The 15,343-nt window shown below is 38.1% G+C and overlaps 1 protein-coding gene across 16 annotated transcripts in view; it reads right to left on the bottom strand.

Moving 5' to 3' along the window:
• Positions 1-5,603: 5,603 nt before the first annotated feature.
• PPP1R9A (protein phosphatase 1 regulatory subunit 9A) overlaps positions 5,604-15,343 on the bottom strand; it is a 344,292-nt gene continuing 334,552 nt past the window's right edge. For 6 of the 16 annotated variants that reach the window (XM_032252907.1, XM_032252911.1, XM_032252905.1 and 3 more), the window contains 5 exons: positions 14,719-15,031; positions 12,715-12,834; positions 11,883-11,906; positions 10,337-10,519; positions 5,604-8,982 (listed from right to left, as the gene is read on the bottom strand). In XM_032252907.1, the coding sequence (XP_032108798.1) occupies positions 8,770-8,982; positions 10,337-10,519; positions 11,883-11,906; positions 12,715-12,834; positions 14,719-15,031 (853 nt within the window). In that variant the 3' untranslated portion in view covers positions 5,604-8,769. The remainder of the gene's footprint in view (positions 8,983-10,336; positions 10,520-11,882; positions 11,907-12,714; positions 12,835-14,718; positions 15,032-15,343) is intronic. The other 10 variants (XM_032252913.1, XM_032252916.1, XM_032252914.1 and 7 more) reach the window with 7 other exon arrangements.

Genomic DNA, 15,343 nt, shown 5'->3' on the forward strand with positions numbered 1-15,343 from the left:
GTTATGTCAACTGTCAGGTATTAAATAACTTTACAGTGACCCCAAAAGTACTTACCCTAAAACACGTGTTGCCTGAAAGCACGTGTGTATCGCTGCCTTGCCATGTGCCATGTCTTGTTCAGAAGAAACAGGAGCAGAATTAGCTCACGTGTCTTCAGAACTCCAGTTCATAGGACAGAAAACTAGATGTGCACTGTGAATTTCCCCTCTACTCTATGCATAACCTCTTTGGTGAAGCCATTAGCCATTTTGCCATAGTCAGACTTGTTCCCATTTTCCCTTCACTATGTGACTTTCTCAGTAAATACTAACCCGAATGACTCCAACTCTCCTTGCACTCTTGCTTTTTCAATTCTCCTGTATCAATGATATGTAGGAAAATCTTAAAATTCCTGTGAGTGTTGTCATACCTGAAAATTATGAATCTCTATGATCTTGGCAAAAATTGTGCATTAGAGTGTCTTTGACTTGGTGAAAGGAAGTTTGTTCACTTCGATGACTGGATGCAGAATGAACCCCATAATTGACTCAGGTAAAGAAGCTAAGTGTCCCCAAAGACTACGTTGTTGTTGAGGTGTTGGTGGTCGTGCTGGTGGGTTTTTGTTTAATATTTAAACTTGCTGTGGAGGCTGAAAAGAAAAAAAAATAGAAAGGTAAACAAATTGAAAAGATCAACCTTTGGCTATCTTCTGAGAGACATGACTAGAAAGAAAACATGACTTTATCGTCTTGTTATAGAAGCTGATATATAAAGGTTACCCATCTTCATTTATTTGTTTGTCTCTTTTGAAGGTATAACCTTCATGCTGAATGACTTCATTGGGATGTTAAGGCAATAACTGTAGAAAGGAAGTTTTTTTTTGTTTTGTTTTGTTTTTTGACAAATTTCACTCTGTTGCCCAGGCTGGAGTGCAGTGGTGCAATCTCGGCTCACTGCAACCTCTGCCTCCCAGGTTCAAGCGATTCTCGTATCTCAGTCTCCCCAGTAGCTGGGACTATAGGCGCATGCCACCATGCCCAGCTAACTTTTGTATTTTTAGTAGAGATGGGATTCAACCATGTTTGCCAGGCTGGTCTCAAATTCCTGACCTCAGGTGATCCACCCGCCTCGGCCTCCCAAAGTGTTGGGATTACAGGCATGAGCCACCGTGCCCGGCCAGAAACAAAGTTTTTCTAAGGCACTTGTCATGATAATAGTCTGGCATTTTGGGGAAAATGTTTTGCCAATAAACTGAGAACCACCAACAGTTTAAGATCACTGACTTAAAGTAATAAACAGGAACATTTTGTTTTGGATCAAAAAACCACTTTCCTCACATTAAGATTGGAGTTACTTTAGTCATGATTCCAGTGACATAATATCCTGTGCCCTATGAGGGCTCAATTATTCCCAGATACTGCTCACAGCCCAGGATACTGGGTTCTCTGAAAGGCTGTCTTGAAACTATCAATGAGTATGGTGCTTAGGGACACCACCCACCCCACATATTTCCTTATTTACAAAGAATCTCTTGAGTAGTTAGGCTCCCTAATCTTCAATAAAATAACCACATTCTGTTCTTTCTTGTTCTTGATAGAATAAGCAAATTCCACCAAAGAAACAAAAAGCCTATCCAATTTGACAGAGCGCATACTCAAGATCACTCAAAAAGGGACATGTTTGGTTAGAAATTTCATAACATCCATTGTGAAAAAGAGGTAAACAGCTCAATTCATGTATTCTGTGATTCGCAGATCTAAATTTTTGCATTGCCATAGATTTAGTCACAAATTACAGTTTGCATCTGTAAGAATGAATGAAATTAATACTCCTCACTTGTTTTTATATCCAAGTCTTCTGAATTTTTAGGGTGTTTGTTACAAAGAAAATTGTTTAAAATAACCCCATACTCCATGATGGACCTGATTCTTTCTTAGCTTGCCCCTCGCTGTGTGAGGCTGACTGCTTAATGGATTTGTCACAGAGGTTTTTCTGGCTGTGAGATATCAGAGACTTTGATGGTGAAGCAGTGACAAGGGAACAAAAAGATGGGTGAGGAAACTTCAAGTGCAAGCTTTGCTCTTCTTTTAACTTTATGCCCAGTTCCATAATTGTGCTTTCAAATGTAATTCTAGCTGCCAATTTACACTTTACCAGAGTTAAAGCTTATTTTTAGTTTCATTTCCATGAAAAATGTGCACTTTGCTGTTGATTGACAGCTATGCTTTGACAGTTGATACAGGTTTACCCAGTGAAGGCTTGTTTTAGTTGAAGGTGAAAATGGAAGAGGGAAAAAAATTACTTCGACAGATCTCAGTATTTCTCTTTTTATTGCATTCGTTGTCTAACAACAATACTCATTGGCAAGAAATTTATTTACATTAACAAATTAAATTTAATCACAGGTATTGTTAGATTGGTCAGAAAACAAAGGACCACTGTGATATTTTGCTTGAATGCCTCTGAAAACCAAAGAGTAAGGAATGTCATTTGAAAAGGAACAATCTAGAGAAGTACATATTAACCAAGCACAAGAGAACAATTCAGACGTGACACTATTGTCTCTTCCATGCAAATGATCAGACATCAAAATGTACAACTTAAAAGCTTAGGTAACATGCTAACCATACTTATCAGACTTAAAATTATTTTCAAACAATTCTTGTTCTTTACTGATATACAAAGAAAGCTGAAAAGAAATTCAACTTCTTACAGTGGAATAGAATTTATTCTCTTTTATTTTCAGCTGCCCAGTTTTGTCAGTAAGATGTAGCAGGTGTACGAGTGGTTGCAACACCATTAAAAATACAAAAGCAGTAGTTATGACATTAAATAATGTGGAAGAAAATATAAATATATATTTAAGGAATTTCACTAAGCACTAACTAAATTTCATGTTGTTGGGAGGTGTCATCTGGCTGGAGTGCCTCTTAATTCTCACTTTTTAAAGTAATTTAATTATTTCTGGCCAATTGTTCTTTCATGAATTAATGATTATATCCTTAACAGAAAACCTGGGTGTATAAATAATATAGTTGAAAGTAACACAAGTGTACACCTTCCAACAACATATACTCCTAACCACTTATGTTTTTTTTTTTTTTTTTTTTTTTTTTTTTCGGCAACAACCAAAATGCCATCATCACTTGCACAAAAAGTAAGTAAATGATCATGTGATGGCAGCATTCACCATCAAAGAGCCAGCAGTCAGTGACTTTAAGCATCACAGTCACCAATTATGTCATTTTAGAATTGAGCAAATTCACAAGAACACACAGTGCAATTTTTAGCCAAGAAAACTGCAGTCTGCAGTTGACAATGCCCAAAGCTGCATAAATTTCTTCTGAGTTCCAACTCAGCAATATGCAATCTTGACATCAAAGCATTAACCAAATATTTGAGGAAATTTTCTTACTAAAATACCAAGTATCTGATAAATCAATTTTACCAAAATATATAAACATATAGGAGGATAAGTGCATTTAGTAGAAATACTTACAATTAAAAAGTCTCTTAAAATCTATGGGCCATTCAATGTATACACAACACAAGAAGTGGCAATAAGGCTATGATTACGGCTCCAGGTCCTGACTGACTTTACCAACTTCCATACACAATATATTTTTTGATGCCATGTGATTGTAGTGTGTGTGCATGTGTAAGGTGGGAGTTATATTCACACATACGTAGTTCTGAACATCTACACAAACAGCATGCACATTATTGAGAAGTTGTCTGTTCTCTTATCCCTTACATCTTACCCGTTGTTGAATCCCTAGCAGTTTTGGGGTTGCATTAGGGTCAAGCATTGGATATCATCATATTTCTTTCCTTCTCCACTCTGAGGATCTGGAATCAGGTCACAGGCTGTGCTGGCTCCACATGCTTACATATGTGAACCTTCAAGTAACTACCATTCCCTCAATAGGCTCACACAGACACCACGCACAAGCAAACACAAACCCTCTGTCTACCATAAATAGAACTTGACGCTTTCACTTTCCAAGAGAAACTGATTCTGTTGGCTTTTTCTTTGCCCCTCCAGCTTCTTGGTGGGGCCTATTCTATGCTGCTACTTCAAGTTACTCAAATGTGTTTTGTCTGGTGTTATTTTTTGCCCAGTGTTTTGAACCAAGACTAGATTTCCTGAGACTTTAAATACGCAAGACAAATGCAAACAAAATCTGCCAACATACTCGGGCTGCTTTGAGGAGTGAAACACTGAAGCACATTTGGAGTTCCTATAACACTGCTTTCTTTTGGGAATGTACAGTCCTCCCCCAGCTTCCCATCCCCCATCCTAATGTAAGCCATTTTAATAGCAAATATGGATATTTGGTGGTTCATACCTGTAATCCCAGCACTTTAGGAGGCTGAGGAGGATGGATCACGAGGTCAGGAGATCAAAACCATCCTGGCTAACATGGTGAAACTCCATCTCTACTAAAAATGCAAAAAATTAACTGGTGTGGTGGCACGTACCTGTAGTCCCAGCTACTCAGGAGGCTGAGGCAGGAGAATCATTTGAACCTGGGAGGCGGAAGTTGCAGTAAGCCAAGATCACACCACTGAACTCTAGCCTGGCGACAGAGCAAGATTCCGTCTCAAAAAAAGAAAATTAAAGAAAACATAGATGTTTTGGCTGGGGGTGGTGGTACATGCCTGTAGTCCCAGATACTTGGGAAGCTGAAGTAGGAGGCTCACTTGAACCCAGCAGTTTGAGGCTGCAGTGAGATATGATGGCACCACTGCAGTCCAGTCTGGGTGACAGATGACAGAAAACAAAAACAAAAGAAATATGGACATTTTATTTCTGGACTTTATCCTTAAATTCTTAGCTTTAGAATAGTGCACAGGCAGATCCTTGATTAAAAGCAAATTTGAAAAGATAGAAAAAGACTGCGCTTTTCTTTTCTATTTTACCTTTTCATTCTGAGACCACTAAGGTCTTTGCGTTAAGCAGGTGACATGAACCCTAGTGACTACTGTCCACCAAAGTGACCCTCATCTTCAGCTCTGTCAGGAGTATCTTTAGTTACTCAAATGGAAATATCTCAGTGTAATGATGGGGCTACAACCTATCTAAAGTATAGATGGCTCTCTTAGGTTTGCTGGGACACTTCCTTTAGCATCCTCTTGAACACTATTGTTAAACACTGGATTTCATCTTGAAGTTTAGTGTGCATAACCTTTAACACTTAAACATGAATCAGAGTATGCATATAAATACAAAATTTCATTTCCCTTTCATCAAATGCAATTTTCAAGCACATGTTAATTCTGGTGCACAATGAACCCAGAATTGTGTCTTCAGCACAAATGGCTTAGGTGCTAGATCAAACTACCTGTGACCATTTTTGTAGCCTGGGCCTAAGATATTTTAAGATTTCAGGCTAGAGATGACTATAGGGTCACAGATAGTGGCAAAGGTAAATTTGGTTCCTCATTTTCCCCTTTTGCCACTTTGTTTCCAATGACAAACAAGCAAAAGGTAGACAGTCCCATTTTGTGCCGGTTGAAAGCTGAGTTTGGCTTTAGCACCTATCATACTGCAATCATGAACTGCTGTGGGTTAAAAAAGCTTGTGTGATGCTGAGGGTGTGAAATCAATGTCAATCCCAGCTAAAGGATGACAGCCACAGAACAGCTTTATTCTCATGAAACTAAAGGGGCACTTCATCAGGAGTGTTAGAATGGATGAAATGAGGTTTCTTCCCTAACTTAACACTCTGCAGTAATTTCTGATTCAGGCAAAAAGAAAAAAAAGAAAAAAAGAATGAGCTAAGTATTACATAAACTGTGAGTTACTTGAAGGGAGATGGTCTTAAAGTAATCTGTCGCAAAACTAACATCTTTTGATGGAAAACCCTGACCCAGATACAGCTCATACAATGCTTTCTGTCTGCAGCTTGATCTCACCACACATTCCTTCCCAACAAAGTATAACCTAGACCCCAAAACACTTTTGGCTATTGTTAGAGTCATACTGAGCTCTCCTTTCCTATTTCATAGCAACCAGACATTCCCTTTCTGTTCATTTTCTTATAATAAAAAAACTGCAAAGTTGTTAAGGTTGATGAAGTAACAATTCTGTGTTAAATCATAAAGACACTGAAAACCACTAGCATTAAAGTAGGATTGTGCAAGACATTGGAGCCTCGATTAGGCATCATGCACTACAGTCAATAAAAGAAATAGAAAACAAAATACAAGATCTGAGGCCTTTCACTTCGTTTTTGTACCATAATATCAATCAATCAGTTTACATCTTATGCTTTGTGGGATAATCAAACCAAGTGACTTACAATTTCATCTAAGTAGTAATGTTAAAATAACTCATTTAGGCCTAAAATTACTATAATTTAACTTAAAAAATCAAAATAGTTATAATACTAAATGATTTAAGAACTAAGAATTTGATTTATAATATTGTCAGTTGGACATTTATCTACACATTCAATGTACAAAATTATAAAGAATACTTCTAAGACATTTAAGAAAATGCAATAGAATAGATCATAAATTAGGCATAGAGACAGACACTTAACAGACATTTCCAGTATATACATCCATTTTCAAATATCACCAGAGTGTAAACATAACTTAAGATAATCATCCTTCTATTTCTACTCTTGAATACAGTGAAACTTCCAGTGTGATCCAGGTCACTTCTTTCCCCAAAGATTGGCAAAAATTTATAATAGAAAGTACTAGTATTACCAGATTTTTTACTAATTTAGTGTTTTAGTATTAGAAAAGTTTTGCCAAATTTTACCACTCATTAATAGTGGCTGCTTATTTTTCATGATGTTAGTAAATAACAAAGTAACAGACATCTCAAGATATTAAAGAGTATCCAGTATGGCAGTTTCATTATCATACCCCAAATGAAGATGATAGACGGAAAAACATAATGATGACTATGATAACTGTAAAACACAATATTACTTTATGTCAACGCTTCTGAGGATGAATGGTCTGTACCTAATGAAAAAAGAGCTGAAGCATAACAGACAATACTCTGGCAATGAAAAGGAAACAATCTTTGGGGGAAGAACAGAATTAAAAATGTCTAAATAATTCCTGAATTCAGAGTTTCAAATAAGTCAAAAAAATTTTTTTTAACAACAAAAAATATCACAATGTTATTAAAATACAAGATGGGGCTAGAAGGGAGTTCCCTTAATCTGTTATGCTCAAAGCTCTTACCCAACTTCTGCATATAGAATGCTTCTAGTGGAAGATATGACGATGCTGGGAACAAAGCAGAGATCCTCATAAGTAAAGGAAGTAAAATACTTGTCCAAGAATTCATGTGGCCTCCAGTCTTATTCTGAAACTTGCCCCTTAGAAAGTGGATAACCTCATTTTTAGAGTCAATGCAGCAGAGAACCAGATACATGAGCATAAAAAACAAAAAACCATAAAGCCTCATCATATGAAATTTCTCAAAATGAGTTTTTCTCCTTCTTCTGCCCCAGTCTGCACTTGACTTAGTTTGGTGAAATACTGAAATCCTTAATACTGGTTTAAAATTAGTATAAGTTTCTCCACTACTAAAGTGTATCTCATGCACTGCCTTAAACTTTTTCTGTAGAACTGGAAATCTTTGAGGTATGGAAAGGAATGGCTCAGAAAAACCATTCAAAATCCAAAATGTTAACGGACAGCATTTTAGAGAGATTTTTCCTTCTTTACAGGAACATTCTTTGTACTCAAAAAAATTGGTTCTCTGGTTGAATGTTACTCAAATTTAAATTTCTTCTAACTGGTATTTCTATTTTTCTTAAAAGTACATTTGTTAAAACACTAACTGAGCCCACCTGGGAAATCTTGAGTAGAAAATATGTGACCAGTTCCTGATTGTGTCATAGGCAGGCTGAAGACCAGCCAGAATGTTCCCCAGAAGACGAAACCTGAAAATGGTGGTTTCCTTAGAAATCAATTTCCTGTTCAATTTCTTGGGGTGGGTGGGGGAAGAGGAACTGTGCTGTGTTTGCCAGTGTTGCTGAAATACTGAACACACAGCAGTAGCAAGGTCAACAGATCCCAATATCCCATGGCTGCATTCATGTCTGATTTTTTCTTTCTTGTTCAGCTATATCTGGAGGATAAATGTTACCCTCAGAACCTCAAGAATACCCAGTCCACATTCTTAAGGCTTTTGCTTTTTTCAGTGGTTGACAAATAGCTATAATTCTTTTCTTTCTTTTTGATGTCTAGCAAGCAGAATGGCTTGCTTGCCTTTTCCCTTAGTAGGTAACTACATAGCAGAGCACCCATGTTTCCATAGTGGGGTGGTCTTACTGTCCAGACTCAGAATTTCTAAGAAGGAACTTTTCTCACACATTGGAGTAGGTTTTGCAGCCCTAGAAATAAGTACTGGTCCGAGATCTCATAGCAGGCTGCTCTCTGCCATGCAGACATGTGCAATTGCCATTTCAGGATCCCATACTCAAAATTCACGGTGCTCCATTAACAACACCAAGGTGTGTCATGCTCTTGTTGGGTGGGGTCACACTAGTTCTCCAAGTGACAAAACACACCCAACACAACACGAGATGTTGGTAAGCTAGAGAAGAGTAAAACACAGCTACTTAAATGAGATCTCTGGTTTGTTAATAAACCAAAGGTGGCTTAGGATTATTTTAGTAGTTAAAATTAAGAATGCATTCTACTGCAGAAAATGCAGTTATTCAACACATGGGTCTTACAGCCGCATTACCCCTATCATTTAGTTTCAGGGGACTTCTCTTGGAGCATCTCCATCATCTGTAAGAAGGTATGTGTTACTGCTCACCAGCACCCTCGGCTGCAGTTGACGTCATCTTTTCTGTCTTTTTGGACTTCCTCTGCATTTGCTCCTGTTCCTTTCTCCTTAGCTTTTCCCTTTGTTTTTCCATTTTCTCTTGGGCCTTTCGAGCCTTCTCTAGAGACATCTTCATTTCCTTGAGTTTCTTTTTGACCACTGCTCGGTCCTGGGATGCTGTCATTCCAAGAGCCTAGGAAGAAAATGCACATACAAACTGAATTTGAAAACCAGTGACCCCTCTGATGATGTTAATATACAATATGTTCACGCTTATAAACTAATTCAAACATAGAAGAGGTAAGAACAGAGGAAGGGCTAGTTACAATTATTTTCTAAAAATCTACATACTGGAGGCTACACTTTATTTCTTCTTTGATGGCCCTTGCAAAGTACACCCTAAAGCCTATCCAAATTAGTAATTCACGAGTGAATGAATGGAAAAAGTGCACAATTCTACTTCTCCAACCTTTGGGCTGTAGACATTTATAGGTAAAGGTATCGCTAAACTCATCAATATTTTCAAAGTGGAGGAGTGAGCACCTGCTGTCACAGAGGGCTCCAAGAAGGGCAAAGAGAATTGAAATGGCTTCCTTTCTGCCAATGTTTTCATTACAATGAGAACCAAAAATGTCTTTGGGGCCAGAATGTTCATGTCAGCATGACTAGCCATTCTTTCCCTGTAGGCAGACTTATAAAGGAAGCTTGATTATAATGAGGAGGTTGCTCGATGAACTTAGAATTCAGAATAAGGGGAGTTGCTTATGTACTTTAAATGTTTTGTGACCTTCAGAATCAACAGCGGGATGCATCTATCTCTCTCCCCAACAGGGACAGCCTTGTCAATGGGGCCTTCATATTCACAAGCTATTGATTGATCTCTAACCTTTTCAAGACTGTCAAGAGATACTCATCTGACGGTCAGCCTAGCAGGGGGCTGAAGCCGGGGTAGGGCTTGGGGGTGCATAGAGCAGGCTGTAAGCTCCTTTTTCCCTTTCCCAAAGGGATGGATGCCACCTTGGTGTCTAAGAGAGATGGACTGGACAAGTGGAAATGAAAGTGCCATGGAGGGGAGGGAAGATGTGTGTACATATTTGGGGAAAAAACTTCTGGGGAGAATGTCATCCCATTTGAGAGTGGTGTGTACGGAAGAGTGGAGGTGAAGGAGAAATGAGTAAGGAAAAGAAGATTCATGGATCTGGGTCTTAATTCTAATGTGATGAATAAGTACACAGTGGCCATTATTAAAACTCATACTGCATCAGAAGTAAGGAGAGTTAATACATGGACCATGTGTTACCAGGTGGAAGCAATGGAGTGGGTCCCTCACTCTCTTAATCAGCAGCCTACCACTTGATTTAGAACCCCTAATGGACTTTCTGAAACTTCATTTACTACTCAGAAAGAATTCAACATCCTTTCTGCTGAATGTTGATGAGAATTACCTCTCAGATATGCAGAATGCTCTTATCTAATGAAAACATTTTAGATGCTATGAGTAATACAAATTATACCTGGTAACCTAACACAGACGTATAATTCTTTACCTTAAGTTTATTTCCATCCAACTGCAGGAGCTGCTCTCCAGTGATGTTTTGGGCACTGAATTCAGATACATACTGCTCCAAATTTAGGCTCATTAACCAGTGAGAAACCTGCTGCACACTCCACTCCTGAACGGCACGATTCTGACACTGACTGTGTTTGGGAGACTGTCCATCATCAAGGATCTGAGACAGGAATGTTACATAGTGTTGTTAAAAGACCAAGATACTATGGCTCATATTATGCTATCAAAGGGAATTTCTTAACCTATGAGAGCCACGTTTATGTTTAAACCAAAATGTGATAAGCTAATGGTTCTAGTGGTATTAAAAATATACTTATTACCCTATATGTTTTTATGTATTTGAAAGTTTAGAAATTCCCCCAAATAAAAAAGCACCATTATTAATGTAGGAAGTTTAACATTGAAGAAAATACACTATGTTGCAAACTTTTACATCAAAACAGTCTGGACAGATTATAAGATGTAGAAAATAAGTATTTCATAAATATCTGCATGTAATGCATCACTTATCCTCTAATAACACATTCGAGTTTTGTAAAAACACTGAAGTATCTTTCACTTGGGAGAGGAGAGCATTAAGCTCTCAAGCCTTCTTAGGGAAAGTTTCACAACCACCATTTCATTTGATCAGCAAGCAAAATGTGAGGAAGATAGGGCAGATAATATCCTTAACTGCTTTTAAGAAATGAGGAAATGGCTGGACATGATGGCTCACATCTGTAATCCCAGCACTTTGGGAGGCTGAGGTGGGTGGATTGCTTGAGGCCAGGAGTTTGAGACCAGCCTGGCCAACATGTCAAAACCCTGTCTCTGCTAAAAATACAAAAATTAGCTGGGTGTGGTGGTGCATGCCTGTAATCCCAGTTATTCAGGAGGCTGAGGCTTGAATCTGGGAGGCGGAGGTTGCAGTGAACCAAGATTGTGCCACTGTACTCCAGCCTGGGTAACAGAGTGAGACTTGTTTCAAAAAAAAAAAAAAAAAAGACAAAACTGGGGCTCAGGAAGTCTATGTGCTCTGTCCAAGATCACACAGTAAGTGGCAGAGCTCAATCGTTACGAGTTTATTCCAGATTTCTGGCTCTGTCCACTGCAGAATATTCCTTTTAATAGTGCAAAGGGACAGGTTGGTTTCTAGACCCACTAAGCTGAGCGTAGATGAAGGTGATGATGTCTTGGAGGAAAGGAGTCACCTTGGTGACCCACACAGGGAACACAGAAGGGACAGGGTAAGCCAAGATGAAGGCAAAGGAGAGGAAAAAGAATGGACCATGTTGATGTAATGGTGATGGGAGATAAATCAAGGAACTCTGGAGGTGCAATGCAGAGATCCTCTTAACTTAAAAACATCTTTTAAACTAAGATATGATAAGGGCGGAGAGTAAAACTATTTAACACAAGGTAACCCTTCACTAAAGAGGAAGGTGTTCTTGTATTGTCTGATTTTTCAATCATCTCCAAAGAGAGAAAAAGCATGTTCAAACAATAGCACATAAGCCACCACACACAGCCCACTGATAGCTCACCTCGTCATCTATCATATCCAGGCTCTGAGTGAGGGAGCGATAAAAGAATCAAGAAGAAACATGTTACAGAAACTGGAGACACAGCATATATAGTACACAATTTTAATAAAATGAAAATTGCACCAAGCTTGAAGAATATGGGCAGAAAAGCTTATGAGAAAAAAAAAAGTTTTATGAATCAAAAATCATGTTAGAAAGAAATAGTAAGAACAAATACTTAGAGCAAAAATATATTTATTCATAATGCCTTCTGTCCTCCCCCATTTTTTGAGGAACTAAGTTAATCACTAACCTCATTTCCTGACTCTCTTGTACACGTTTATCTCCCGATAATTTGTAGCAATACTAATTTTGACCTGTGCTTTTAAATAAATGGTTCTCAGCCTATTTTCCTTCTTTATCAAAACTGTCCATGTCTACTGCAATGATTCTCAGAGACCTCACCCTAATCAGAACAGTCTAATCAGAGGCAGTATCAGAATCTTTGGGTGAGGGTGGTTGTGGGAGGATGCAAGAAAAAAAAGAATGAGTAATTTGTGAACTTCTATGTGATTTCTAAAGTTCCATGTTTACCCTACAGTTCCCAGCCTCCTCATCATGTGTGTTTACATATACACATAAAAGCTTAACCCCCTGGAAAGCTTAAGGATAAGACTTTGCTTTTGTGTTGAGAAAGAGAGGGAGAGAAATCATGAAGACTTCATATTAAATATAAACTACGGTCCTGATGATTTCTATGCAAGATCTACCCTAAAAACATTTTCCTGGTGATGGTTCATGGGTAAAATGTCAGATTTGACAAAGCAGTTCTGTCACAGTGCCATTAAAGTACCTCATCTGATGACAGTGCTAAGGACTGAGAGATCCCCGGTGTTTTAGGTTCTGCTCCTAAGCCGCTGAGGTCTGCCGAACTGGTACTGCTGGGACTGAAGTCATCATTGAAGGTAAAATTCTGTAAAAATAAATGAAGCTCAGTGTTAAATGAGTGCCGTGAGTGAGCAAGAAGTAGGTAGGTGTGTTTGCAAGCTCTAAAAAGGCTCTTTTAAACAATCTTAGCAGAAACTCATGTTTGATTTGGTGATGACCTTCAATGGGGCAGCAGTTGAGAATGCTGCACCTTGTGCGTTTGAGGGAAGTCAGGAATTCTGGTGCTTTCTCCATGTGATGAAAGGATAGGTGTTGTAGAGAAATAATTCTTCAATCTCTCTTCAAGGGTACAGAATTCATTATCCTCTGCAACTGCTCAGAAGAGTAATATTAATAAGCCTATCTTTTTTGACCCTAATCGTGATGAGTAACAGTGTAAGTAAAAATACAAGATGGTGTGGAGAGGCTGAGTTATTAGGAACAGATGGCAATTCATATTAGAAAGGTAGCTAGAGCACCCCCTGGGAAGGATCGCTTGTTGTTGGCCGTGATAAATACTATGAGAAATGGCAGATCCTCTCCTGGATGTACCCTTCAAGATGATGAGTTCTGGGGGAGGTCAGAGTCTGACAATACACTAGTAGTTACATGCTGAAATACAACTCTCTCACAGCACCAGCAGAGTATCAAAAAGGCTGCCACACAGCACAGACACAGGTTACTAAATAATCACCTGGGGGAGGGGAAGGTGGGAGTGTGTAAATAAAACTTCCCTAGAACTTCATTAAAATGTTTGGTGGATATAAAAATCAAACAACTTAACAATGACTATATAGCTGTACTTGTAAAAAACATTTTTAACCAAATCTGGAGCTTCTACAGTGCAAGATAATGGCAGAATTCTTCAAATAGCATTTAGATGTCTCAGATCCAATATTGAAAATGTTTCAAGACCAAAGTGATGTGCTACTGTCAAAGCTTCTTTTGCTAGTAATTCTAAAATGGCTGGATTCCCAGGAACTCTAAGCACTTGACCAACACCATCTTGTTTCTATTTCATTTCCTTAGGAATTGGACTGTTAGTTTTCCACTAGGTTCCCTTATACTGGATTTAGTTGGTTATCAAAAATAAATACCATGCCTGAAGCTGGAGACTTCAGTACCAAACAAACTCCAAAGTTTGCTAAAACTTCGGAAAAGAAGTCTAAGTTAGAGCACACAGAGGTAGGCCAGCAGAACATTTAAGCAGCAGGACATTTAACATGAACATTACCATTTGGTATCCCAGTCAAAACCCTTTGAGCTGTTGAAAAGATTTAATTGAAACTGAAAAGAATTAAATTCAAGTAACATTAACCACGTTTCTGTTTGAGAAAGAAAAGTGAACACAGATAAAAGGAGACCAAACAACATGTGAAAGTTAGCCACCATATGTGTTTCAATAAAATGTTAGATAAGATTTGCAGTGTCATGCTGGAAATAACCATCATGCATTTAAAACAAGTGACACCCATGCATATATTTCCTAATTAGGTTAAAGAACTTTGGTGATAGAATTATACAGCAGTTATTCAACATAGAAGTTGGATACTAAAAGAAGAAATAAGGGTGCTATGTCAGCATTGGTTTGTTTTAGAGTTTCACTTAGATGTACTGAACACATATTCAGTCCCAAATTTATTTGCTTTTCAGTAAATTTCGAGAAGCACGATGAAATAGCTTAGTAATGTAATTTAAAGTAGAATACTGGGTAAACAAATCTATTACTCTGTTCTATGATTCAAATGCATCTTTCCCAGCATGGCTTAACTGTCAAACTGAGATTAAATAGCAATATATGAAAAGACAGGCAAATCAAAGAGTAATGTACAATCTAGAATGAAACAGTATTAAAGAAGGTGATGGTTAAATGAGGCTTTTTTTTTCCTACATAAGAAATACCATGCATTGTTTATTGCAGTGTTATTACATTGGTTTCTTGGATCCAGACTACAGACATAAGTTGAGAATGCCTTCCAAAGATTGAAGAAGAGGAGGGATTTGGGTTTCTCTTGTTTGCTTTTGTAATCCATGTGTTTTCTACCTTGGACCCCTTTTTATCTGAAATTAGAGTCTCAGGAGAAGGCTGAAGGGAACTTGCAGGTGCAGGCAGGTTCCTGAAGGAATAGGATCCTTTCCGGCTGTCATTAAACCATGAGAAAGGCATGCAAGGGGAACGAGTGGAGGTCTGAGCTGCTGAACGTGGCTTGGGTGTCCAGTTTTCCAGTCTGCCTCTGAAGACCCTGTTTTGTGAGAAGAATGGGTGTGTTAGATAAAGTACAGATAAAAGACTTATTCAACCAGAGGACTCTGAATAAAGTTTGAAGTAATGATTTGAGAATTGTTCTACTCAACAGAATAAAAATTTTCACTTTTGACTATAACACTAATTTTAACAGTTATCTTTTTGTCTCTAAATTGATTCTGTTGACAATGATCAACAGTTTTGTATTGCTCTTGCCATGGTAAATTTTTAAAAAATGCGCCCAATAAGTGTATGTGGATGAATTACAATCAGGGAGGAGCACAGTCTTTTACGAACTGCTATTAGCTTA

This window comes from Sapajus apella, unplaced genomic scaffold (assembly GCF_009761245.1).
Source record: "Sapajus apella isolate SASKATOON/1434 unplaced genomic scaffold, GSC_monkey_1.0 scaffold81, whole genome shotgun sequence".
In the NCBI taxonomy this organism is placed as follows: Eukaryota; Metazoa; Chordata; class Mammalia; order Primates; family Cebidae; genus Sapajus; species Sapajus apella.